The sequence below is a fragment of the Stegostoma tigrinum genome, chromosome 1 (genome assembly GCF_030684315.1).
Source record: "Stegostoma tigrinum isolate sSteTig4 chromosome 1, sSteTig4.hap1, whole genome shotgun sequence".
NCBI lineage: Eukaryota > Metazoa > Chordata > Chondrichthyes > Orectolobiformes > Stegostomatidae > Stegostoma > Stegostoma tigrinum.
This window is the reverse complement of record NC_081354.1, coordinates 104,946,277-104,973,924: the sequence shown is the minus strand read 5'-3', so window position 1 is coordinate 104,973,924 and position 27,648 is coordinate 104,946,277. Positions and strand designations below refer to the sequence as shown.

Here is a 27,648-nt window from a genome sequence, read left to right as displayed (position 1 = left end):
TTTAAGATTATGATGTCATATCTCAATGTCCTAAGATGTGTTTTTAGAAAGAACTGATTTATAAAGAACTTACAACTCATATTTCGGTTTGATGGTGTGCATCATAAAAGGTTATTCAAGGAATTTGTGTTCCTTTTGATAAAATTAGGAGACCACGCAGGGTGAACTTTTAAATTTCATATAAACTATCAATGTGCCACAATTTTATTAAGTAATCTATGCACAACATTTTGAAAATCATTGAAAGAAATCTATATAAATTTAGGTAGCACAGTATGCATAAATAACTGTGTCCAAAAAAATGAAAACAATAACTGTGAACTTTCCAAGAAATTGACATTTAGATTTAAAAAATATTACCAGAATATTCCTAATGCTCAACATTCAGATTGTAACGTGGTCATTAAAATGGGGAAAAAGCCTTTATAATATAGTCAAGAATGTCTTCCCCGTTCTGGAAAAAAAAAAGTCTTTGCTTAAATGTTGTTACCTCCAAGGCATTCAGAAAAACAATTGACAGTAAGGAAAATACTTAATTTTCTCTATAATTTATTATGTGTATTTATGGAAATTATGAACATTAAAATGTGTAAGGGATAGACTGGATGCACTGCTCAACAGCATACCTATTTCCACCATTGTGGCTGCAGAGAGAAGAGAAAAACGAATTTGATTCAAATGAAGAAAAATAAAACTTTATAAAAGAGTGTGGTCGGTCATGAGAGGGAACGGATGGCCTGCGAGCCCAAACGCCACCTACGCTGCCCCTCCTACATCCTGAAAAATTTTCTAATGTAGTATTCTCAACTGTTTGATTTTGACTTTCAGGAAGTGGAAAAACAATGCCGTTGTGGGAAACACTCAAAGATTTTGCCATGTCATAAGGAGTACCTGTGTGAAACAAAATGCATCAAATTGCGTGACTGCCAAAGGCATCAGTGTAAGCGAAAGGTAAAAATGCCAAAGTTCTTATAATGTTTATTTTTTAAAGCAGTGTCACTGAAGCTATTGGTGATGTCTTAAGTGCTTTAGATTGCAGTTTTCCATAAAATGACAAAACAGATTTATACTCTGTCTTTCACCTTTTTGTGTTAGACAAGTTGAGAAGAACTATCAACTCAATTTAATTAACTGTTGGGTTAACTAAAGTATTGAATCGGGTAGTCAGGAGATACTGCATTTCATTGGAAATGTACAATTTGCATTTTTACCGCATCTTAAACGCAGTTATGTGATCAGGCAAAACCTCAAACAAAGTTAGACCCTAAATTATATAAAGTATCAGGGAAGAGGTCCAAAAACTTTGTCAAAGATCTAAGATTTAGAGAAGGAAAGAGTGGTCGAGAGGGAGATTTACAGAGCTTAATTTCAGACAGCTGAAAGCTTGACTAGTGGTGGAGTGATTAATATTGGAGATACACAAGCAGGCTGAATTAGAGGACAATAGAGGTCTCTGAGGACTATAAGGCTATTTGAGGTTAGAGGCGGTGAAAGGCAATCTTGTGAAGGATTTTGAAAATGAAGATGAGAATCCTAAAATCAATGTTTTAATCAACTGGAAGCCAATGTACTTTAGTGAGCACAATTAATAAGTCAGTAAAATTTTGGATGTGGGGAACAGTGTCTTGAAAAGCATAAGGTTACAAAGAGTAAAATGTTACAAAGATAGGCCGTAGAGGAGTATATTGGAATATGAAATTCTTAGGTATGTTGCACCATGAAGACACAGCTAAATCAGATCATCCCCTGTTTACCTACATTTGCCAATTTAGTAAAATTAAACATTCAATGACCCTCAAAATTAACTCGTGGTTCTTAACCAGTTTCAGACTTTGTGCGTAAAGATATAGACACCAGGTTTATAGCTTAAACAAAAGATTTAACAATACATTAATTGTACAGTAGCTTTAGTAGAGCAAAGTTAAACAATAATCTATGTTTTAAACCCAATCCTTTTTAATTCTAGCCTCCACTTACACAAAGACAGACAAACAGTTGGTTAAGGGAAAAAATCAAAAGTAAAAAGATACACAATTTAAAAAGTTTACTTAAGCAGTCTCCATGATCTATAACAGGCACATGGAATTGTAGCTTACTTGGTTTCTGAAGGCACTGGTGCATGCAGATGGCTTCGAGTAGACCTTGAGGAATGTTCATTTAATTCCTATAACCTAGATTCTATTCTGCAAACTTGTGGTAAGTGGATAATGAGAGAATAACCAGGGAGCAATCGAACCTCATCTTGTAGCTAGAGCAGCCAAACTCCTCCTTGCCGAAACTGATTTCAAAGTTTCCTCTGTTAGACTGGTTTTCTCTCTGAGACCTGTGCTATCATTCAAACATCTACCATTTGTCTGGGTATAATTTACTTGCCAGATTCAGAGTGTCTACAGAGTAATTCTAAAATATGTGTCCTGTTGAGTACTTATGTATAAATAGAAGTGGAAAATGCAAGCAGCAAAAGTCAATTTTGAGAATTGTATGTCAGAGTTAATATTGATTAAATTGTGCCTTTGTGTACATTGCAGCTGTTAAAATCTTCTCGTGGAAAAGTTCACAATTATACATTAATACTTAGAGCATGACAAGTTCATAACTCCCTTCTATTCTTCAATATAAAATGCTCAAGTTTTTGACAAAGAGCTTCGATAAAGTATTTTCCATCTCGTCTGAAAGCAGCAGTTAACATTATTAGAAATAGTTGCAAAGTGATATTCTCATTGGATTCAGACACAGGCAGATGGTTTGGAAATGTAAATTTGAATCTGCCCATGGCAAATCATGAAATTTTAGTTCAATTCATAAGTCTAAAATAAAAGTTGTAGTTAGCTAATAACCACAGAATCAATGTTAACCATTTTTAATTGTGAATTGAAGAGAGAAGAGTTCCTTTAAAACAAAGGATTGCTGTATGTTTTGAAGGTGAATAACCTGACACCGATTGTGAACACTCTTTTCACAGGCGCTGGTTGAATTGTGGTTGCAGATGGGCTGGAGTTGATGGGTTGTATGGATTAGATTAGATTCCCTACAGTGTGGAAACAGGCTCTTCGGCTCAACAAGTCCTCACCGCCCCTTGAAGCATCCCACCCAGACCCAGACCCATCCCCCTACAACCCACACACCCCTGAACACTACGGGCAATTTAGCATGGCCAATCCACCTAGCCTGGACATCTTTGGACTGTGGGAGGAAACCCACGCAGACACAGGTAGAATGTGCAAATTCCATGCAGACAGTGAACCCGGATCCCTGGCGCTGTGAGGCTGCAGTGCTAACCACTGAGCCACCGTGCCACCCCAAAAACACGCTAAGGTCTCACTGTGTACAAACAGCTGATTGGTCTGTGGGCTAGTGACCAGTTATTGATGACAAAGGCTTTCTGCCTGTGACTGTTTCTGAACAGTGAAACAGTTTGAGCCTGTGAGCAACATAATGAAAAAGTTCTTAAACTTCCTACAGCTTAGGAGTAATCTCTGTTCTCTGCTATAAAAGTCAGGTTAAGCCTGAAGAACACCAACTTATCTTTTCCTCCAGCAATTGTTGTAAGCTGTGACTTATTAATTAATAAGTTAGAGTTATAGTTGTAACTATCTACAGCACAGAAAAGGGACCTTCAGTCTATTTGTGCCTGCACTAGTGGAAAAAAAACACACTCTCCTTTCTGGACCCCTCTGTCTCCATCTCCGGCAACCACCTAGAAACTGATATCTGTTTTAAGTCCAACAACTCCCACAGCTACCGAAAATACACCACCTCCTACTCACCTTCCTGAAAAGATGGCATCCCCTATTCCCAATTCCTTCACCTCCGCCACATCTGTTTACAGGATGAGGCATTCCACTCCTGTACATCTCAGATGTCGTCCTCGTTTTTCAAGGACTGCAACTCCACCCCCCACCCCCCCCCCCCATTGTACTCGAGAACACCCTCCACCGTGTCTCCTGCAGTCCCTGCAACTTAACCCTCACACCCCCTCCCCACAATAAAACCCAAAACAGAATCCCCTCATCCTCACGTACCACCCCACCAACCTCTGGATCCAACGCATCATCCTCCGACACTTCGGCCATCTGCAATGCGACCCCACCACCAAAGACATTTTTCCCTCCCCACCCTTGACTGCTTTCCAGAGGGGCCACGCTCTCTGTGACTCCTTTGTCCGCTCCACACTCACCGCCAGCCCCACCACACCTGGCACTTTTCCCTGCACCCGCAGGAATTGCTACACCTGCCTCCTCACCCCCATCCCGGGCCCCAAGAAGACTTCGCACATCAAGCAGATGTTCACCTGCACATCTGCCAGTGTGGTATACTGCATCCGCTGTTCCCGATGTGGCCTCCTCTGCAGTGGGGAAACCAAGCGGATGCTTGGGGACCGCTTTGCAGAACTCAACAACTGCACCTCCCAGTCACGAACCATTTCAAACCCCCCTCCCATTCCTCAGAAGACATGTCCATCTTGGGCCTCCTGCAGTGCCACAACGATGTTGCCCAAAGGTTGCAGGAACAGCATCTTATATTTTGCTTGGGAACCCTGCAGCCCAATGGTGTCAATGTGTACTTCACAAGCTTCAAAATCCCGCCTCCCCCCGCCGCATCCCACATCCAGCCCAGTTCGTCCCTACCTCCCTAACCTGTCCTCCCTCTCACCTATCCCCTCCTCTCACCTCAAGCTCCACCCCTATTTCTCACCTACTAACCTCATTCCACACCCTTGACCTGTCCGTCCTCCCTGGACTGACCTATCTCCTCCCTACCTACACTCACCTTTATTGGCTCCATTCGCACCTCATTGACTTGTCTCCACCTATCTTCTCTATCCATCTTCTATCCACCTTCTCCTCCCCCCATTTATTTCTAAACCCCCAGACCCTTTCCCCTCCCCCATTTCTGAAGAAGGGTCGAGGCCCAAAATGTCAGCTTTCCTGCTCCTATGATGCTGCTTTGCCTGCTGTGTTCATCCAGCTCTGCACCTTGTTATCTCTGCCTAACTATTTTAATCCATTTGGCCCATATCCTTGCATGCCTCAGAACATACAAATACTCCTAAAATTTATCAATGTTTCTGCTTCTATTACCGTCACAGGCAGCTTTTATAAATGAGCTTTGTGCCTCTTGCAAACCAATGGAGCATTAGGGAAAGGAATACAGAGAAGCAGCATCCCTGTAAACAGACCACTGGGTGTTGGTGGGTGGGTGTGTGTGTGTAAGGGAGAAGGAATATGCGGATTAGGATTTAATTAATCGAGCTCACCTCTAACTGACAATTCATAGTTGTTTATCTGTGATAAATGATTTCTGTTAAGTACAGACGCCTGATCTGCGCTTTCAGACAACCTTGGCCTAAAAGATAGGTAAACTGGGAATTTTGCGTTCTTGAAAAAGATCTTTAACTTATGTGACTGCCTCAGTGAGCTCCTCCAATGCGGCTCGACGTTGTAATCTTGTAAGATCCTGTGCTACTGTTTGAAGAAGAGGAGAGATTTATTTTAATAGCCAAATGAATATTCAGCAGTAACATTTTGTGTTTGTAAAGCACCATCAATACAAATTAAATGTTTCAAAACATTTGACAGGAACGTTATTAAAGCAAAATTTGGTGTCCAACCACATAACAAGATATTGGGCCACATGCCCAAATTCTTGGTCAATATGTCAGACTCCTTCAGGAAAGGAGGAGGCAGAGGTTTCGGAGAGATTAAGGGATGTTAGGGCCCCAACAGCTGAAAGAACAACCACAATGGTGGAGCAAATAAAATCAAATGCTGAAGTGGCCAAGCTATCTTGGAGGCTTTTTTGAGCCAGAAGAAAGTAATAAAGATTACCAAAATGAAGTTGTGGAAGAATTTGGAAACATGGGTGAAAGGTTTAAAATGAAAGAATTCCTTATCGAGGGACTAATGTAGGCCCATGAGCACAGGGGTTTATGGATGAACAGGAGTTCATGTGAGTGGGACACAGGCAGTTGAATTTTGGATATCCTTAAATTTACCTTGTAAAGAACATGGGAGACAGGCCAAATGTGCTTTGGCACAGTCAAATCCTAAGGTAACCAAGGCATGCATGAGAAGTTCAGGGATAAATGTGCCAAAGTAGGGCACGGTGCAACATTATCAAAATAAAAGGATCATCTTGGTGTTGGAGTAAATATGTGGTTGGAAGCTTTTTTAGGTTAAGTTTCAACCAGTATCCTCAAAAACCAATTAGTTTATAATTAAATTCACTGCTCTTTAAGATGTCCTATTTACTGCATGTCAAGTAGGTTCACATTTGTCCATACATATGCACAATGAATGTAATTCATTAGGTGTGCAGGACACTGGAGAAATTTGAAATATGGCAAGGAAATGTTTATGTACATTTTTCTTGCAGATTAATTTGTAAACAGTTTAAGGAAGGATGGCAATTTGTTGGAGGCAGGTCAGAGGTGGTTTACTAGATTGACACCTGGAACAAGTTGTCCTATGAGGAAGGGTCAGACAAACTGAGCTTGTAATCACTAGTGTTCAGAAGTTTGAGGGATGACCTGATTGAAGGATATTAAGTCATGAATGATCTTGACAAGGTGGCTGTGGAAAAGATCTTTTCTCTCCTGTGAGAGTACGCATCTGGGGGCACTTTAAAATGTATGGGATTGTCTTATAGCACCATGTTGAAGAGAAATGCTTTTTGAGTGTTTGGAATTCTCTGCCTTGGAAAGTGGTGGAGGATTGGCCATTGAAAATTTTTAAGCAAGGTAGGTAGATTCCTAACAGGAAAGAGAGTTAAAAGCTTTTGGGGATAGATGGGAATGTGGAATTCAAAATACAAACAGTGCAACTGTGATCTTATAAAATGGCAGAGCGGCCTCGAGGACCTTTAATGGCCTATCTCAGCTCCTAACTTGAATGTAATGAATTGTCTGTTTTAAAATGCAAATTTTATGCAAATAATCTTCATATGGATGTAAAATGCTGTAAAACGTGCTAGCTGTTTGAACTTGAAAGGTTGCAGAATTGCATTTGATCCTGATTCAACTGACAACAGGCTTGCCTACCAGCAGGTGTCACTGTTTTGCGATCATGTGCAGAAACTACTTTTTTCTGTAAGAAAAGGAAACCTTCAGCCAAAGAATACTGTTAAACAACTGTACAAGTCACTGGTGCACTTTTATATTAGTCACTCTAGATTTGGGATCAAACTTGGAACCGTCCAGTTTTGTATTCCACTGATGATTAAATTGAGGGGTGAAAGATATAGGATAGATGTCACAGGTAGTTTCTTTACTCAGTAGTAAGGGAATGAAACGCTTTGCCTGCAACGGTAGTAGATTCGCCAACTTTAGGTACATTTAAGTCGTCATTGGATAAGCATATGGATGTACATGGAATAGTGTAGGTTAGATGGGCTTGAGATTGGTATGACAGGTCGGCACAACATCGAGGGCCGAAGGGCCTGTACTGTGCTGTAATGTTCTATGTTCAGTGTTCAATGTTTTAATCAATAGGGCTGTTGCAGGGAGCTGATGTAATATGGGTCGAATAGGTTGAGTGACATTAGCCACCCTCCAATCTGCCAGGTCTGCACCAGAGTTGATAGAATCTGGATAGACCACTAATGCATTCTCTATTTCTAGAGCTACCTCCTTAAGTGCTCTGGAATATAGAATACCATACCCGGAGGATTTATTGGCCTTCAATCCCAACAATTTTCCTAGCAACATCTCTCCAGTGATATTGATCTGCCTCACCTCTTCCGTCTCATTAAATCTTGCCTTCTCCGACAATTCTGATATCTGATTAGTGTCCTCTTTTGTGAAGATAGAACCAATTTCTGTATTCCGTTCCTCTGCCATCTCTTTGCCCCCTATTATGTATGCCCCCAATTGTGTCTGTAGGGCACCTACATTTGTCTTTACCAATCTCTTTCTTTTCATGTGCCAATAGAAACTCCTAGTATCAGTCTTTATGTTCCCTGCAAGCTTACTTTCATACTCTATTTTTCCCTTCATAATCAGTCTCATGGTCCTTCTTTTGTTGAATTCTAAACTGCTCTCAATCCTCAGATTTATTATTTATCTTTGCCAATTTGTATACTTCTTCCTTGGATTGGGTACTATCTCTTATTTCCTTCATAAGCCATGGATTGGCCCTCTTACCTGTTTTGCTTTTGCGACAGACAGGAATAATCAGTTGTTGCAGTTCCCACATGCATTCCTTTAATGTTTGCCATTGCCTATCTACTGTCATCCCTTTAAGTAACACTCCTTAAACTAGGCCAACTCACGCCTCAGCCTCGTAGTTTCCTTCATTAAGATTCAGCACCTTCAGTCTCCAAATCAACAACCTCGCTTCCCATCTTGATTAAAAAATTTCTGTCATGTTATTGCCATTCTTCCCCAAGGGGGGGTCTCATAGCTAGATTGGCAATGATTCTCTTCTCAGTAGACAGCACCAAGCCTAAGAAGGCCTGCTGTCTAGTTGGTTCCTCCACATATTGGTCAAGAAAACCATCCTGCACACACTCCAGGAATTCCTCCTCCACGGCATTGTGGCTAGTTTGATTTGCCTAATCTATGTGCAGTTTAACATCATTCATGATCACTGATATTCTGTTACCACATACATTTCTAATTTCCTGTTTAATGCTATTCGGAAATCACTGCAGTTTGGGGGTCTGTATTTGACACTTTCTAATGCTTTTTGCCCCTTCCTATTTCTTAATGCTACCCATACAGACTCCACATTGTCAGAGCTATATCTTTTCTCACAATTATGTTAATTGCCTCTTTAACCAACAATGCTGCTCCATCACCTTTTTTCTTTTTTGCCTGACCTTCCTAAATACTGAAAAGCCTGGGACATTGAGTTCCCATCCCTTGCCACCCTGCAGCTGTGTCTCTGTAATCCCTGTTATATTGTACACGTATACATCTATCTGTGCGATTAGTTCAACCACTTTACTGCAGATGCTCCGTACATTAAGGCACAAAGCCTCTACCTTTTAAGCTTGTCCTTTTTAACGGTATTTGTCTCCTTATTATTCTCAATAGCCCTGTTTGAATCTTGTCCTTTGTTTCTCACCTTGTCTCTTTTCTTATCCCGTTTTCTAGCTTTTGATTTTGTCCTTGCTGCTATCTTCTCTGACTCTTTACATAGATTCCTATCCCCGGGCATATTTGTTTTAAACCCTCCCCAACCACTGTAGCAAACTCTCCCCATAGGATGTCAGTCCCGGTCTTGCCGAGGTGTAACCCATCCAATTTGTATGGGGCCCACCTCTCCCAGAGCTGCTCCCAATGTCCCAGGAATCGGAAACCTTCCCCTGACACCATCTTTGCAGTCATGTATTCGTCCAGTATATCCCGACAGTTCTCCTTTGTTTAGCACATGGTACTGGTAGTAATCCTAAGATCACTACCTTTTCGAGGTCCGATTTCTTAACTTTCTTCCTAGCTCCCCGTATTGTGCCTTTCAGACCTCATCCCCCATTTTACTGATGCGTACCACGACCACTGGCTGTTCGCACTCCCTGTTCAGAATGTCCTGTACCTGTTCAGAGACATCCTTGACCCTAATACCAGAGAGGGCAACATATCATTCTGGAGTCTCGTTTGTGACCACAGGAATGCCTGTCTGTTCCCTTTACAATTGAGCCCTCTATAACTATTGCCCTGGTGTACTTTTTACCCCTCTCTTTGCAGTAGAACTAACCATAGTGCAACAAGACTGGCTGCTGCTGCTTTTCCCTGAGAGGCCACTCTCCTTGATAGTATCCATATCTTCGAGCGCTTTGCAACCAATTAAGTATTTTTGAAGTGTAACCACTATTTTTTAATGTAGGAAATGTTGCAATCAATTTCACAATGCAAACTCCCATAATAATTAATAATTTCACATTTATTACATGATCATAATTTGTGATGTTGAATAAGGGAAAAGGTATTGAATAGGACAACTTGCATAACACCCTTGCTGCCACGTATAGTCTTACACCCACTTGGGAGGATGAAAGGAAATTCTGTGTCGTGTTCAGAAGTTGGTAGCTGTGTTGTGTGGCATGTTGTCAGTATTGTGCTGCAGTGTCAGCCTTGAATTTGTACTGCGGTCCTAAAGTGGGACTTTACCCAGAGCATTTTAACTCAGGGGGAGCACTACCACTGACTGAGCTATAGTTGACAGAATAGAACATAATGTGACATATAGTGTGTCCTATTCTATTTGGTTGCTCTGTGGGTTGAAAAAATTAAATCCCATAAATAATCATGAAGTGTACATGCTTTAGAACAAAGCAGAGGGATGTCAGGATTTTAATTTCCTGGGCATTTGGTTTTAAGTGTACAATTTTGTGTTGCACACTTTCCATAGAGTTAAATGTTAGACTGATCAGGTACTATAATCTTAAAGCATTAACCTTAGGACCATGCTGCAGCACCACTTAGTGTCTTCAGCCACATGGTTTCATGCTTTCAAGGTGAAGTAATTAAGTTAAAGCTAAGAGTTGTAAGGGATTACATTAGAAACTTGCAAAGTATTTTGAAGATGGCAATTAATTTTGAATTTCAGCATTTATTGTTCTGAAATGACAGTAAGAGCGTTGCTTTTCAATGTTGTTAACCTCCACTCCTTGTTTTTAGTGCTGTTCTGGGAATTGTCCTCCATGTGATCAAAACTGTGGTCGAACACTTGGTTGTAGAAACCACAAATGTCCATCAGTATGTCACAGAGGTAATTTTCATTCTTTTGAAATTCAATTTAGTTTAATTGCAATATTGCATACTGAAATAGAAAGTAACTTTTATTTTAAATAATATAATGTTTCCTTGTTTTAGGTTAATAGCAGAATTTCACATCACAGAAAGAGGCTATTTATCTCAACATGTAATGCTAGCTCTCCTAAAGAAACTGGCTACCAAGTCACATTCGATTACTCGTTCTGTGTTATTTTAAATATTTCTTACAGATTTTTGTCCATGTTCTTTATAATAATCATAATGGATTTTGTTTCCAATAGGTATTTCTATTCCTTGGAATTCTCTGCATTTAATTTAGAAAGATTTCTAGCGTCTCTTTGTTATTACCATAAATATCTGGTTGGTGACCAGTGGACTGGATATCTTTGTATCAGATGGCTGATGCAATCTGCAAACTCATAAGAATGAAGTTGGAAACAAATGGATTAAAATGTAAAGATAATGAACGGGACTGTCAGAGATTACAGCAGAATGTAGATAGATTGGAGAGTTGGGCAGATAAGTGGCAGATGGAGTTCAATCCGGGCAAATGCGAGGTGATGCATTTTGGAAGATCTAATTCAAGAGCAAACTATACAGTAGATGGAAAAGTCCTGAGGGAAATTGATGTACAGAGAGATCTGGGTGCTCAGGTCCATTGTTGCCTGAAGGTGGCAATGTGGGTCAATAGAGTGGTCAAGAAGAAGGCATACGGCATGCTTTCCTTCATCGGATGGGGTATTGAGTACAAGAGTTGCCAGGTCATGTTACAGTTGTATAAGACTTTAGTTCGACCACGTTTAGAGTACTGCGTACAGTTCTGGTCGCCACATTACCAAAAGGATATAGATGCTTTGGAGAGGGTGCAGAGGAGGTTCACCAGGATGTTGCCTGGTATGGAGGGTGCTAGCTATGAAGAGAGGTTGAGTAGATTAGGATTATTTTCATTAGAAAGATGGAGATTGAGGGGGGACCTGATTGACGTCTCCAAAATCATCAGGGGTATGGACGAGGTAGATAGCAAGAAGTTTTTTCCCCAGAGTGGGGAACTCGATTACTAGGGGTCATGAGTTCAAAGTGAGAGGAAGAAAGTTGATGGGTGATATGCGTGGAAAGTTCTTTATGCAGACGGTGGTGGGTGCCTGGAACACGTTGCCAGCGGAGGTGGTAGACATAGACACTATAGTGTCTTTTTAAAATGTATCTGGACAGGTACATGGATGGGCAGGGGCCAAAGGGATACGGACCCTTAGAAAATGGATGACAGGTTTAGACAGAGGATCTCAATCGGCTTAGAGGGCCGAAGGGCCTGTTCCTGTGCTGTAATTTTCTTTGTTCGTCCTTCTTCTTTGTAAAGTTTATTCAATAACTTTACTTTCACTTCCTTATGTTTAGATACTTTTGGCATAATGTTGTCAAGGTATTTAAAGTAATCGAGGGATTACATAGGGTATGTTTAGAAGAGTGGTTTCCTCTAGGAGTGAATCCACAACAATCTCACCATCTTGTGACAGCAGCTATCTCATTCAGGGAAGAGATAAAGAGGCAGAATTTCACACAAGAATAGTAGAAATATAGAACTTAGTCTTCAAAAGGCTTTTGGCTGTGGGTCAGTTCAGTTTTCAAAGATGAAAGATTTGTGGTACATAAGAGTTGCAAGGGATATGATAGAAAAGGATTTTTAATTCTCATCATTCGTAGCCGAATGAAAAGCAGAAAGATTGGTGGGACTGAATAGCATAATTCCTGTTTAGATTTTACAGTCTTTGGGACCAAATAATTTTTTAAAAATCAGTTTTATTTATGAAGAAATAGAATTAATATTTAAAAATTAATTTTAAAAAACAACACTGAAAAACACAAAAGTCTTGTGTACAAATAATTTGAGATGAAAGTCCATGATTTTTTGCATAAATTTTTAGATTAGGCCTTTTAATTCCTACTCCTGTAAAGAATGAGTCTTGAATTGACCGTAACTTAGATACTTGAATTCATTTGGGTTGGGCTTATTGAAGTTTGGTATTCAACTTTTCAAAAGAAACGGCATTCTCTACAAACATAAAAGGCGTGTTTCTTTCCCTGATGCTCATGGGATATAATTTGTACTTTGCGAATAGATTTGGCTAATGATGCAGAAACAACAAGGTCATCATGACTGCATTGCAGTCTGCATGGTGTTCCATCGTGATTGGTATGCATTCTTCTCATTCCCTGTGAACTGAAATTAATTAGAAACAACTGGTAGAAGCTGCCTTAAATATAACTCTTTCTTAAAGATTGATTTGGATGTAGCATTTTCTTTACTGCAGTGATTTTTTTTCAGACTAACTATTTTGATGGCATAGCAAAACAATGTAATTGCATAAAAATGAGATACGCAGAAGTGGCAAATTTTAATAGAAGTGTTCGTAAGATAAGTATGCATTTTGTTGCCTGCACAGGTGTGATCTCACTAAGGCTATACAAATGCAGCAATGCTTTTTTGGCCTTGTATTCAAATGTTCCTGGAATAATGGCCAAAGTATCAGTAACTAAGATTTTTTTTTAAAGAAAGTCCAATTTGGCTAGGAGCATTCCCATATGTAGCAATGGTAAGGCATTCAGCGTTGAAGTTCCCTGATGACTTGACATATATATAGATTAAAATGACACAGCAAAAAGTGGCTTTTGACAAACATTAAGTTCATAATTCAGGAAAGGAGCAAGCTGAATATAAAGAGGTGGGGAATGAAAAAATAAGTAAGGCAAAGAAAGCATAAATGTAGATTGGCAGATAACGTAAAACAGAATATGAGAGGAAAAACTTTTTTTTTAAGAAACATTTGTGGTGCTAGCAAGGCCAATTTTTTTTACTGCCATTCCCAATTGCCCTGGGAAGGTCATGGTCAACTGACTTCTTGAACCATGGCAGTCCATCTCACCTGGGTCTAATCACAAAAGTTCAGGATCCTAATTATGTCACTGCAAGTAATGGCAATATGTTTCCTAGTAAGATTATGTGCATCCTCGAGGGAAACTTGCATGTGTCTGCAGCCGTTGTCCTCCTCAGTGATACAGATCCTGGGTTTCAGAAATGTTGTTGAAAGAGCCTTGGCAAGCATGCACAGTGCATCTTGTAGGTAGTGCACACTTCAGGCAGCATGCACTGTCATTGGAGGGTGTCAACGTTTAAAATAATAGCATGCAAATCTATCGGGTTGCTTTATTTTGGATGTTGATAAATATTGAACGTTGGATTTTGAGTGTCTTTGAAGTGGCACTTGTGCAGTCGGAATGGACGTTCCATCAGATACCCAACTAATGTTTGCTCTTTCACCTGAAAGGAATATATAACAATTGCAATGCCTACATTCATTCCTTAAAATATTAGCCATTGTCTAGTCCCTGTGTGCCTTTGAATGAGGTTACCCAGTTTATTGCAGTCAACAGACCCCTAACACCTTTGTAGCTTCCTTTATTTAGACTTAGGACCCTAGTTTGCGATTGGACTACTTCACACCCTACCATGTTACTTTCACATTATCTTACCTCTTGCGGCAAGGTTATTATTAACCCTTTCATTTTTCACAAAACCAGACCTAAAATAACCTGTTCCTAAATCCCTCAACATTTTGGTTTAAGGAACCACCATCTACACGTTCCAGGAATTAGTCCACCACAGTGTTATTGCGTACTGGTAGTTATGCAAATAAACACAACACACCAGGTTCCAGAAGATAGAAAAGAGAGTGCCAAACCATGGGATGGGAGGCAGAATTTTAAAAAAATTAAACAAGTTTGTCAAGAACAGCCAAACTGCTGCATGTTAGCTACTTAGTTTATGCACTTTAATAAACATTTAAACATGTATGAAAATATGTATGTTGCACCCTCAAAGACTATAAACAAGAGAGGGGCTAAATAAATTCCATATAAAAAATCTTCCTTACAACCCAAGTTAAGATGGGTTTTCTCAATAATGGCACAAAAAATCCGTATTCATTTATAGGGGAAGGGAAAAGTGAAGTTATTTCCTTGTAGCTAACTTGTATATTACAATTCCCTGCTAGGGCTGATTCAACATTAGTAATGGGAAGCTTTTGAGGAATGAGAGTCAGAAACAGTGACAATCCTAACTCTTAGCACAACTCCTACCAGAAATGTTGAATTAATCTTCAATTCCACAATAACAAATTGAAAATGTTACATTTATTACGAGGTTTAAAAGGGATAACGGTCAAACAAAATCACTTCATTAAACTTAACGTTTTTATTTGGCATAAAATTGTCTTTCTCCAACATGTATTGTGCGTGCCATTTGTTCAGATCTGATTTATGCAAAGATCATTTGTACCAAGACTGTACAAGATGGTTTTTCATAAGAAATAACCTTTACCTCCCCTTACAATCTGATTAAAGAAAATAGATGAAAAAGAGCACTTTTATACATCAGAAATTTAGTGAAAAGGTCACTAGAGTTAACTCAACTTAATAGAGCAAAATAGATAGGAAATGCAGAATTTGTCCTTTTGACAGATGAATAAGAACTATGAAGTTTACTGTAAAGCCACCTTTGTGCTATAATCATAGATCACAAAGAGCTTTGCTGTTTCAATCATGTCTGTTTATTAGATCTAACATGAATTGCATAAAAGAATAAATGAAAAATGTCACATTTAATACTATACTTTGAAAACCTAGCAATGCACCTTTGCAAAGCATTATTTATGTAGTGCGATGTCTGGGAATTAGCTAAGAATTCCCACAAACAATGGGTAGGTTCTAGGCCCTGCAGTCCTGCTGTATCTAGTATAAATTTTATGAATATTTTGTCATTTGAGTAAGCCTTGCATAATATGTGATTCAATTGTATATCTTTGTCGGATTGCAGAATTAGATGTCAAATTCCCTGACAGGAAGAGTACTGCACAGAATGTGCTTTGGAGGTATAGGCTGGATGTTTAGATGGCTTGAGATGCAAAATAAAGAATAATTTATTGTCCTTGGGGTGGCATGGTGGCTCAGTGGTTAGCACTGCTGCCTCATTGTGCTAGTAAACTGAGTTCGATTCCACCCTTGGACGACTGCCTGTGTGGAGTTTGCACGTTCTCCCTGCGTCTGCGTGGATTTCCTCTTGATGCTCTGGCTTCCTCCCACAGTCCAAAGATGAGCAGGTTAGATCGATTGGCTGTGCTAAATTGCCCGTAGTGTTCAGGGATGTGTACATTAGGTGGCTTACAGGGGAGTGGGCATGGGTGCGATGCTCTGAGGGGTGATGTGGACTTATTGGGCTGAAGGGCCTGTTTCCACACTTCAGGGATTATATAATTCTATTCTATGATTTAAAGCACCACAATTTCAAGTGTCAAGATATGATCTGCCACCTTCTGTGTCTAGAAATTACATGAGTAAAAGATGCCTTGTTTATAATTTAGATACTATCTTATTGGAAGATCCACAAGACATTCGACATGCAACTTTTTAATATCGGGAAGGCGATGGCCTGGTGGTGGTATTGCTAGACTCTTCATGTCATGACGCAAGTAATGTTCTGAGGACCAGGGTTTGAAAATCCTGTCTGGCAGATGGTGGAATTTGAATTCAGTAAAAATTTTGGAATTGAGTTTAAAGATGACCATAGTTGATTGTTGGAAAAACCCATCAGTAATGCCCTGCCGTCATTTCCTGCCCTGGCCCACAGCAATGTGGTTAACTGTCGGCACTTGGGGGATGGGCAATAAATGCTGGCTTAACCAGTGATGCCCTCACCTCGTCAATGAATTAAAGAAAACACATTCTCTCGATGAATCTCGAGGATCCCGGGCTGGCCCTGTGTAGAGATATTGTGAAGAGTGAATGCACAGTTATAGTTTAGATGAAAGAATGATGATCTCACTTGAGCTAGGTAGATCTAATTGAAGCCAAGTACATATATGAAGGATATTTCCCCTGGGTTGGGTGGACCCAGAATTAGGAGACAGTTTGTGAATGAGAGAGAGACCTCTCAAAGTTGATCTCAAGACTTTGTGAATTTTTGCTGATGTGAATCTTTGGAAGTTCCTAACGCAGAGAGTTGTGGTGTTTCAATTGCTGAATATGTTCAAGATAGATGCCAATAAACTTCAAGATATTAAAGGCATTATGGCAATGATTTTCGAAGTGAGCAAAATGTTGCAAATTCTTAACTGTTTTTTGAAAATACAAATCTTACATGTGAGATGCATGATTTGATGGAAAGGGAGGAAAAACAAAGTTTTATGTTTTAAAAATAAGTCGCCCCAAACATCCTGTTTTCCTATGTAGGTGAAAAATTTATAAACGAGTGTTGCCAGAGCAATGATACTTGTTCTTTGTCGCCCCCCATTTCTTCGTGCCGTTATCATAAATCCATCAGACAGCAAAACCCTATCCATAAGTTCTGCCAAACTCCAAGATGATCCGACATAGCGTTTTAAGCTTTTGATCAGTGCTTCTTCACCAGGAACAAATTCAGAAGATACGATAACCTTGTTCTTGATTCTAATTGAGTTCTATTTTACAAAGATTTCGTTAAAGCAGATGGAAAGATTCTAATTAGTTGTACTGTGGTTGGAAATATAAACAGTAATTCTTGTGTTGTACAGTGCTGTTGCATTGCAAGAGTGCTACACTTTCAAATGCACTTCATTGGCCATAACGCGTTTTTAGACCATCCATTGGCTTTGAAAGGCGCGATTAAAAATTCCAGTGAACAAAGTATGGAGCTGGATGAACACACCAGGCCAAGCAGCATCTCAGGAGCACACAAGCTTTCTCCTCTATCCATCTTCAGTCCGCCTCTCCCCCCCCCCCCCCCTCCCTATTTATTTCAGAATCCAGTCCCCATCCCCCCTTTCTGATCAAGGGTCTAGGCCCGAGACATCAAAAAAGTTTTTGTGCTCCTGAGATGCTGCTTGACCTGCAGTGTTCATCCAGCTCCACACTTCGTTATCTTGGATTCTCCAGCATCTGCAGTTCCCATTATCTCGTAAAAATTAGAGTCTTGGTTTCACTAATATGTGGTTGGAGGGACAGAAAGATTGAGACAGATGGTGTCTTTTTCTAACCAAAGTTGATTTTTTTTAATGTTGAAATATGTAATTAAAAATGATTTTTATTTTAATCTGCCAGGTGTTTCAGCTGCTTACACACTTTGAATCGATTCTATTTTAAGTATTTTTCTTCAAATTACTAGGTGCTTGCTACCCATGTCCAGAGACTATAGAAATAAAATGTAATTGTAGTGCGACTGTTCTGGCTGTACCTTGTGGCAGAGAACGTACTACTAAACCTCCAAGATGCAAAGAGCTGTGCAGGTCAGTGCGCATTTTTACAATTCTTATAACCTTCTATGATCTCTGGAAATTACTTTTATATTTGTTCTAGCTAGTTTAAGATGCATCTTTAGATCATGCTACCCTCAGACTAACTGTGTTGTGCTGCTGCAGTTAATCAGTCCTTTCGGTGGATTTAGAGAGGGTTGAACAGATTATGTTAAATTTGGATTTCTGGCCCGAGTGCCATTAACGAACGATTAATACTCTTAGCCCTTAGGTTTTAAGTGCAGGCATTGCTGTGATTGTGTTTGTTGTCATCTGTTTGAGAGATGAGGGCTTTGCCAGCTAAGCCATGATTTGTTGCCCATCTCTAATTGCACAACAATTGGGTGGTTTGCCATGCGATTTCAGAATGCAATTAATAGTCACTCCCATTTCTGTGGATCTGGAGTCACACTTAGGCCAGACCAGATAAAGATAGCAAATTAAGAACATAGAACATTACAGTGCAATACAGGCCCTTCAGCCCTCAATGTTGCACCGACCTGTGAAACCAAACTGAAGCCCATCTAACCTACACTATTCCGTTATTATCCATATGTTTATCAAATGACCATTTAAATGCCCTTAAAATTGGCAAGTCTACTACTGTTGCAGGCAGGGCATTCCACGCCCTTACTACTCTGAGTAAAGAACCTGCCTCTAACATCTGTCCTATTATCTATCACCCCTCAATTTAAAGCTATGCCCCCTCATGCTAGCCATCTCCATCGAAGGAAAAAGGCTCTCACTGCCCACCCTATCTAATCCTCTGATCATCTTGTATGTCTCTATTAAGTCACGTCTTAACCTTCTTCTCTGTAATGAAAACAGCCTCAAGTCCCTCAGCCTTTCCCCATAAAACCTTCCCTCCATACCAGGCAACATCCTGGTAAATCTCGTCTATGCCCTTTCCAATGCTTTCACACCATTCCTATAATGCGGCAACCAGAACTGTACGCAGTACTCCAAGTATTTCTTTCATAAAAGAAAATAGTGAACCAGGTGGGTATTTAAATATACTCAATGACTGAGCCCTTTGATAGGGTTATGAACCTTCGGAATTCTCTATGAAAATTTACCTTGCCTCCAACCCAAGTGATATCCCTTTTTTCAAATTGTGCCTCCTGGTTCTAGACTCCCCAACCAGGTAAACCTCTTACCTGCAACTACCCTGTCTATCCCGTTAAGTATGTTTATAGGTTTTAATTTTTAAAAAATTCACTCACGGAAGTTAGCATCGCTGGCCAAGCCAACATTTATTGCCCAGAAAGCAGTTTAGAGTGAACTGCATTGTTATGGGTCTGGAGTCACGTTGTCTAGACCAGGTAAGGATGACCAATTTCCTTCCCTAAAGTACGTTAGTGAACCAGATGGGTTTTCTGACAATTGACAGCAGTTTCGCAGTTACCAGGAAGTTCTCAATTATTTACTGAATTCAGATTTGACCATCTGCCATGATGGAATTTGAACCCGGATCCCCAGGACATTAGCTGAACTTATGGGTTAAAGGCTAGTGATAATACGTCTGAGCCATTGCCTCCCCATAAGAAATTACCTTTCATTCTTTGAAACTAGCAGATGCAGACTCAGTTTGCCAAATCTCTCTTCCTTGAATAGTCCAGCCGTTCTGGGAACAAGTCTGGTGAACCTTAATTGCATACTATCTATCCGTTAGGTACATAGGAACAGGAGTAGCATATTCAGCTCCTTGACCTTATGCTATTGTTCAATGACATTATGCCTGATCTGTTAGCTAATTCTTCACTTTTCCTTTGGCACATGTCTCTTAATGTCTTTGCACAAAGATTTATCCATTTCAGATTTAAAATCGAGGCTTTCTTTTCCTGTTAGCATCTTGAAGTCTTCAATCAGATCACCCCTTAACCTTCTAAATTCTGGAGAAAACAGGCCTCACTGTATAACCATTCCCTGAAACTTAATCCCTAAAGTCCGGTTATGATTTTTATAAATTTGTTGTCATCCTTATGCCTCAGGGTTTGATCTCAGTACAAAAGTCTGCCCTTTGTTTTTCCTTTTGCTTTATCAGATGTTTCTTGTAATCCTTGGATTGGTTTGGACCTTTTTGCATATGTCAAAAGCAAGTTTGCTTTGTCTGTGCTGACCGATTCTTCTATAATACCCTTAAAGGTAGTAAGTAGTCCACAAACTTGCTAGTGGCTTCACACTTGTATGATGGAAAACTGTTCTCACAGAGAAAAGTCAAAACCTGACAATAGAAGATGAACGTTTCCAAAACACATGAAATGAGTAATCATCTGTTAATGAGCCTAACCCTCAGTTGCCTCTGTTTTGCAAGGGTAGGGTTCTGGTAGCACAGTGGCAATGACTCTTGCGTCTAAGCCAGAAGGGTACAAGTCCCACCTGCCTCAGATGTATCAAACATGTCCCAACAGGTTGATTTAAATGAAAATTGTAAATCATTGGCACATAGTCATCTATTTTGGAGTTCTTATTTAATGATGGAGCTGGCTAGAGGGGCCAACTGGCTTATTCAGTGTATAATTTAAATGTTTGTATGTAACTTCAAATGTGTCTCTTGAGACTGTCAATTAATGTGTGCCTAATTAAGAACCCACGAGAGTTTAAAGCTGCGTTAATTGTCGAACTCTGCAACGAAATTGATTTTCTTTGACATGTAATAACCACCAAGGATGCTGGTTCATTGTTGGAAAAATCCTTTCACAAATTTTGCTGAAATCACTTTTTAATTGACAAAGTCATGGACACATTCTACCTCATAACGTATGTTCAGGAAGAGAAGAAACATAGCAGAGATATGGCTCTGAGGAAAGAGAAATCTGTTCAACTAAATAATGGGCATGACTGCATGAAGCTAATTTTGGCCCTTCCAATCTTATTCACGATGAACAACCTTACAAGGAATATTAATTGTGTAAGAATTCTGATTTCATGTTGCGCTCATAACTGTATGGCCTATATAGCTCGAATTCCGTATTCAGAAATCAGTAACAAATCACAGCTAAATAGTCAGAAGAAGTAGAAGCACATGTATGTTTTCACATTTTTTTTCCAAATTAAATGCCTATTACTTCCTTCTGGTTTCATTTGACCTAAGTTTATATTTAACTGCCAATTTAACAAGAAACCTCCTTCAGCAATAGTTCAGGGAAAGCAGCAATTATACACCCTTCAAGTTTGTAACCTTAAAAGTGTTGCCATTTCAGAAGGGGCATTCAATGTATGATCTTAATGGTATCAAATGCCATGTTATAGAGTCGAGTGATAAAATAGCTATAGTACAGAAGGATGTAATTGACCTCATTGTATCTATGCCAGATATCAGCAAGAGTAACTCAAACTAGTCCAATAACTACCACCACCACCAATACCCATGCTCCCACCTCACCCAGCAACCAAGCTTTTTCCTGCCGCCTTACAAATTCCTCTTCTCAAATAATCCAATTATTTTTAAAGTCACGATTGAAACTGCCTTGACACACTTAAGCAGTATATTTTAGATCCAAACCACTCACTGTACTTAAGTTTTTTCACATGTCATTATTGATTCTTTTTGCAAATCATCTTAAATCAGTTCCTTCTGCTTCTCAATCCTTTTACCAATAAGAACAGTTTCTCCCCATCTGCCATGACCAGATTCTTCATGATTTTAAACACCTCTGTGAAATCTCTTCTCAATCCTCACTTCAAAGCAGTGTATCTCTTAACGTATCAAAGAAAATCCATCAGTTGTGCTTTGTTGGTCAATGTAAACATATTCTGCTTTTTTAACTTTTTGAAATATTTTATTGCTTTTTCTGTCTAGGAAACCACCCACATGTCATCATGTGAACCAAGAAAAACACAGATGTCACTTTGGTTCTTGTCCTCCATGCAAGCAGCCTTGCCAGAAAGCACTAGCTAAGTGTGCACATCTTTGTCCTGCAACATGTCATGACGAAGTACTTGTCAAGCAAGCAAATTCAGTAAGTATCTTTGTGTAGGGTTATGCTTTGAAGAAATGTTGGAAATTGGTTTGGTCGTTGAAGAAAAAAATTTCATAAGTTCCATAGGAATTTATTACTGGCCAGGCTCTAAAAGGTAGGATGCCTGAAATAGCATTCGAGAAAGCAAACTTTAAGATGATATTACTTTGGGGATGATGAGACTCTGCTCTGTGTTCAGCTTACATTTTTATTGTGCTTGCAGCTAACTTATCCAATTAATTTTTGATTAACTGATCATGGTATTTTTTTCCCAAGTAGGCAAATGCAAAGTGAGCATATTAAGTGCATTTGTGTTTTACGTTGTGAATCAGATGGACTCATATTTTCTGTAATTGATCTCAATTGAGCTTATATACTAATTTGGCCCTGTTTTACCACCTGAACCCTATACTTACCCTTTTTTTTGCAACAAAACTATATAACCGTAACAGTACTTTTTTGTCCGCCTGTGAAATTTTTTACTGTTACAGTATATTCTTTATTGTCATGGTCTACACTTGACCCTTTGTTTCACTTTGGATTCTAGAAATGCCGCAACATTTGTTGGAACAATATTATTTATCAATTACATTCCTCTGCATTGTGCCATCCACCTGACTTTAGAGACTGGAACATGGGAATAGAATGGAAAACCATTGGGTTTGCTTTGCCATTCAATTAGATCGTGTCGATCTGCATTTCAACTCCATTTACTTGCTATTGACTGACATTCCTTCATATTGAAACAAATACGGATCAATGTCAGTCTTAAATTTAAATTGACTAAGCAGCCACAGCATTTGTAGGGAAAACATTCCATACTTGTGTTGCTCCTTGTCTGAAGAAATATTTCCTGATCTCACTCCAGATTGGCTTAGCTCTGATTTATCTTTTACTTATTCATAAATTGCAGGTGTTGCTGGCTAGGCCAACATTTATCGCCTATCCCTATTTGCCAAAAGAAGGCAGTTAAGAGTCAACTGTATTGCTGTGGGTCTGGAGTTACATTTAGGCCAGACCAGGTAAGGATGACAGATTTCCTTCGCTTAAGGGCAAAGTGAACCAGATGGAATTTTACACCAATCAGTAGTTGGTGTAAGATCATTATTAGGTCAAACTTTTATTATTACTTTTTGTTAAATTCAAATTTCACCATCTGCCATGATATGATTTGAATCCAAGTTGAATCCTAGTACATTGGCCTGCGGTTCTGAATTACTGGTATAATCACGTTACTGCCACTTACACCTATCATTTTATGCTTTGTTCAAGGTGCACCCATGAAAGGCAACATATTCTTTTTATCTTAATAAATATTTTTACTATTTGAAACCCCTTCATTATTTGACAAACCAGTTTTCACTTTGCAAAGGGAAAAAAAGCATTTACCATGTCTGCCCTTATAATTTACCTGTGAGCCCCTAATATCATTCTAGTGAATTTGTGCTGCAATCCCTGTGATTGTGATCTGTTTTGTGACCTATCATGCCATGATCTAAACAAAACATAGCACTCTAGGCAGGATTTAACCAGAGCTTTATGTAGCTGGAAGATACATACCTCCCTTTTGTATTGCAGCTCCCCTTAAATTAACAGCCAACATGTGACTAGTATTTCAAAAGGTGTTTTATACCTGTCCAGTAGCTTTTAGTTATTTCTGCAGATGTGCACTAAAATATCTTAGCTCCTTCACAGTTTCAAGTTTCTTTAGTAAAACTACTTCAATTTGCCTTTCTCTTTGTATCCAAAATAAATTACTTCGTGCTTAACCACAAAGAACTCAATTTGCTGCTCACGTAATCTGTACTTTTATAATAGCCTATTCCCATTGGTATTGCTGACTGACTGTGTTTCTTAGCTTGCTATCATCTGCAAGCTTGGATGCAGTACTCTTTATTCCTTCATCCAACTTATTAAATATGGTGCAGATCCCAAGAAAATGAGGAAGGGTAGCACAATGGGAGTGTCACTAGTTTAGTAATCCAGAACGCCATGCTAATGTTCTGAGGGTCATGAATCTCACTATGGCAGATGGAGAAATTTGACTTGAGAGTTTAAAAAAATAACTACTCTGATGGCGACCATGTAGCCACTATCGTTTGTTGTAAAACCCCATCTGCCTCACTAATGTCCTTTTAAGGCAGGAAATCTACTTTGCCTGTAACTCTAGTCCCACAGCAATATGGTTGATGTTTAACTGACCTATGTGCAATTAAGGATGGGCAATAAATTCAAGCCTGGCCAGTGACATCCATTTTCCATGAATGAGCTAAAATCTACTTCAGTTGTAACATCTCCCCAAGTAGAGTGTGGACCTTTATTCATCATAGAATCCCTACAGTGTGGAAACAGGCCCTTCGGCCCAACAAGTCCATACCGAACCTCAGAGCATCCCACACAGACTCATCCCCCTGTAACCCACCTAATCTAGGGCAATTTAGCATGGCTAATTCACCTAACCTGTACATCTTTGGACTGTGGGAGGAAACTGGAGCACCCAGAGGAAGCCCATGCAGACATAGGCAGAATGTGCAAACTCCAGACAGTTACCTGAGGCTGGAATCGAACCTGGGTCCCTGGCGCTGTGAGGCATCAGTGCTAACCAGTGAGCCACCAAGCCACCCATCTCAAGCCTTGTTTCTGTGTCCAAACAAATTTCCCATTTATCATGTTTCTAAATAATCTCTTAGGAAAGCATGGGGAAGAAAGAAATGCTACGTGGTGAGGTAGAATGAATGAAATGAGGCAAAATGGGCAATGGAAAATAGAGAAAGAACTTATATTTGTAACATGTCTCATTTTGTTGGCTCCATCCAGGCTCTCTACAACTAGTTATTATTGAATTGCAATCACTAGTTAGACCTGGAGGAGAAAAATGACTGAGAGACATAGTGTAGAAGTGTGTTGGCATTTGTAAGATATAATATTTCTGATTTATGATTGTTGTGTATTTGGTTTTCTAGTGGTATGAAGGACAAGTTTTTAAAACAAAAAATAGCTGGAAGCAAGACACTTAGAAGGCGCAAACAAGAATGTTTTTATTTTGCTAAGGGGGTTAAATTTATCTTTCCTTCAAGAAGAATTAGCTTTTGCAATTTGCCCAGCATGGTCACATTCTGTTTTCTTTGCATACATTGTGAATTCTAGTACTGCAACTTGCAAGTAGATTATTGTGACAATATAATTTAAAATTAAATATAGAAAAGGAATTGAAAATTGAAATAAAAATTTTCAACCTTCGTATCCTTTTATAATTTTTTAAAATGTCTTTGGCACAATCTTGTTTAAAACTAATTATAAGCTACATTCCTGTTTATAAAAATCGCAGTTATTATTCATGTCTCTTATATGTATTAGCGGCAACCCGCAGGACCCTGGGAGCAGCGTTCTGAGCCAATTTTTATTCGAACTGCAGTTCCCTGCCCACCTTGTGTGACTCCTATTCCAATGTAAGTACTGATAATAAGACACTGTTGAACTACTTCTTCAGAAAATTCTGGTACCTAATTACATGTAGCTCCTTTTACCATAGCATTGTGTCTTAAAATTGTCTAATCAGAAAGGAGTTCAATTTTCAAATTCCAAAGGTGGTTTTAATGTCACAGTGCCAACTTTCAGTTAGTTGACAGTTGTAATTTGGGTATTCTGAAATTGGGCTTTGTGATTAAAATGTCATGAAACTTGCTCTTGCGCAGCAATGTTTTTCCAATGACATTTTATTTAAACTTAAATTTAATACTGTAAAATAAAAATTTCACTTCCATTATTTGCACTTAGAACATTTCTTGCTCTTGAAGGAGATTTAGGAAACAAGGTAGCCTATTGCATGTGATATCATTTTCATTAAGCATACCTATAATTAATGGACAATCTTTTGTCATTACTGGTATTGTTTTATGTGTGAAAGTTTATCAGTCAAAAATGTGAACAGCTATTACTGCAGTAGGAACTTATTTATTTAACGCAGGAACAAAAACACAATTGCTGGAAAAGTTCAGCAGGCCTAGCAACATCTGAAGGGAAAAAACAGGGTTAAAGTTTTGGGTCTGGTGACCCTTCCTCAGACTCTTCTCTGAGGAAAGGTCACCGGACCTGAAATGTTAACTGTTTTTTTCCTTCACAGATGCTGCCAGACCTGCTGAGCTTTTCTAGCAATTTTGTTTTTGTTCCTGATTTACAGCATCCGCAGCTCTTTCATTTTTTATATTTAATGATTTCCAAGTAGAAAAACAAGAATAGGTATTGAGCAATAGAATGACCGCTTGCATTCTTGTCTGAAAGATGTATTTTTAATGAGATTTTCATATTTGGAAACAAATCCAAGATTTACGTATTGAGCCCCAGTAAATAGGGTAAAGGCCCTTCAAGTATGAAGGAAGGTGGGTGGAGCTATATTAGGTTTGGAGGAGTTATAAGCATTTTAAGTTTGATCTTTAAGCTTAGGACTAAATTGGTTGAGTAGATCAGCAACGTTGGGGGTAGTATTTCACCTGAATATGCACTGGACAGGTTATTTCTGCGCTTGTTCAGGGTGTCTGGAAGGTCGTAAACAGATGGACTTAGAAACTATCAAGATGACCAAAGCATGAGTGTGGGTGTTAGCAGAGAGATTGTGGGAATGCCGAAAGGAATTTCAGAGTTATAAGTAAATAGCTCTGATCATTTCAGATGTGTGTGTAGTCTGTGCTTTGAGCCACTGAAGATTTGCATGTTCCAATTCACCTTATTTGAATGGATATTGACAAAAGAAGATACAAGAAGAAATGTTCTAAATGCTTTCAAGAGTAGATTTTGAAGAGTGTCTTGAAGGAAAAAGATGAATGAGAGTTTAGACAGGAAATTACATAGCTTGAAATGTAACACATCTTCTGATGGTAGTCAAATGAATTAGGAGATTGAAGCAGATGGTGTTTGGAACTGGAAAACTGGACACTTTGCAGATATATGGAGATAAAGGAGAAGGAAAAGGGAAGCAAGGGTGCAGGATAAGAATGTAAATTTTAAATATATTGGTGACCAGGACCTGTGCAGGTCAGCAGGAGAGGTCTGGTTGGCAAGTGAGACTTAGGGTCTCTTATTTAGACAGAGGGTGGTAGTTGATGGGAAATGTTCATCCTGGAGACCAGTTACTAGTGGTGTACCGCAAGGGTCGGTGTTGGGTCCACTGCTGTTTGTCATTTTTATAAATGACCTGGATGAGGGTGCAGAAGGATGGGTTAGTAAATTTGCAGACGACACTAAGGCCAGTGGAGTTGTGGATAGTGATGAAGGATGCTGTAGGTTGCAGAGAGACATAGATAAGCTGCAGAGCTGGGCTGAGAGGTGGCAAATGGAGTTTAATGCAGACAAGTGTGAGGTAATGCACTTTGGTAGGAGTGACCAGAAGGCAAAGTACTGGGCTAATGTTAAGATTCTTAGCAGTGTAGATGAGCAGAGAGATCTCGGTGTCCATGTACACAGATCCTTGAAAGTTGCCACCCAGGTTGACAGGGTTGTTAAGAAGGCACACAGTGTTTTAGCTTTTATTAATAGAGGGATCGAGTTCCGGAACCAAGAGGTTATGCTGCAGCTGTACAAAACACTGGTGTGGCCGCACTTGGAGTATTGCGTACAGTTCTGATCACCGCATTATAAGAAGGATGTGGAAGCTTTG

At 39.3% G+C, this 27,648-nt stretch overlaps 1 protein-coding gene across 1 annotated transcript in view; it reads left to right on the top strand.

The window, feature by feature from the left end:
- nfxl1 (nuclear transcription factor, X-box binding-like 1) overlaps nt 1–27,648 on the top strand; it is a 146,258-nt gene that overhangs the window by 45,086 nt on the left and 73,524 nt on the right. Inside the window, exons 10-14 of the mRNA XM_048542041.2 lie at nt 829–951; nt 10,619–10,709; nt 17,907–18,027; nt 21,836–21,995; nt 25,353–25,444. Coding sequence (XP_048397998.1) covers nt 829–951; nt 10,619–10,709; nt 17,907–18,027; nt 21,836–21,995; nt 25,353–25,444 — 587 coding nt within the window. The remainder of the gene's footprint in view (nt 1–828; nt 952–10,618; nt 10,710–17,906; nt 18,028–21,835; nt 21,996–25,352; nt 25,445–27,648) is intronic.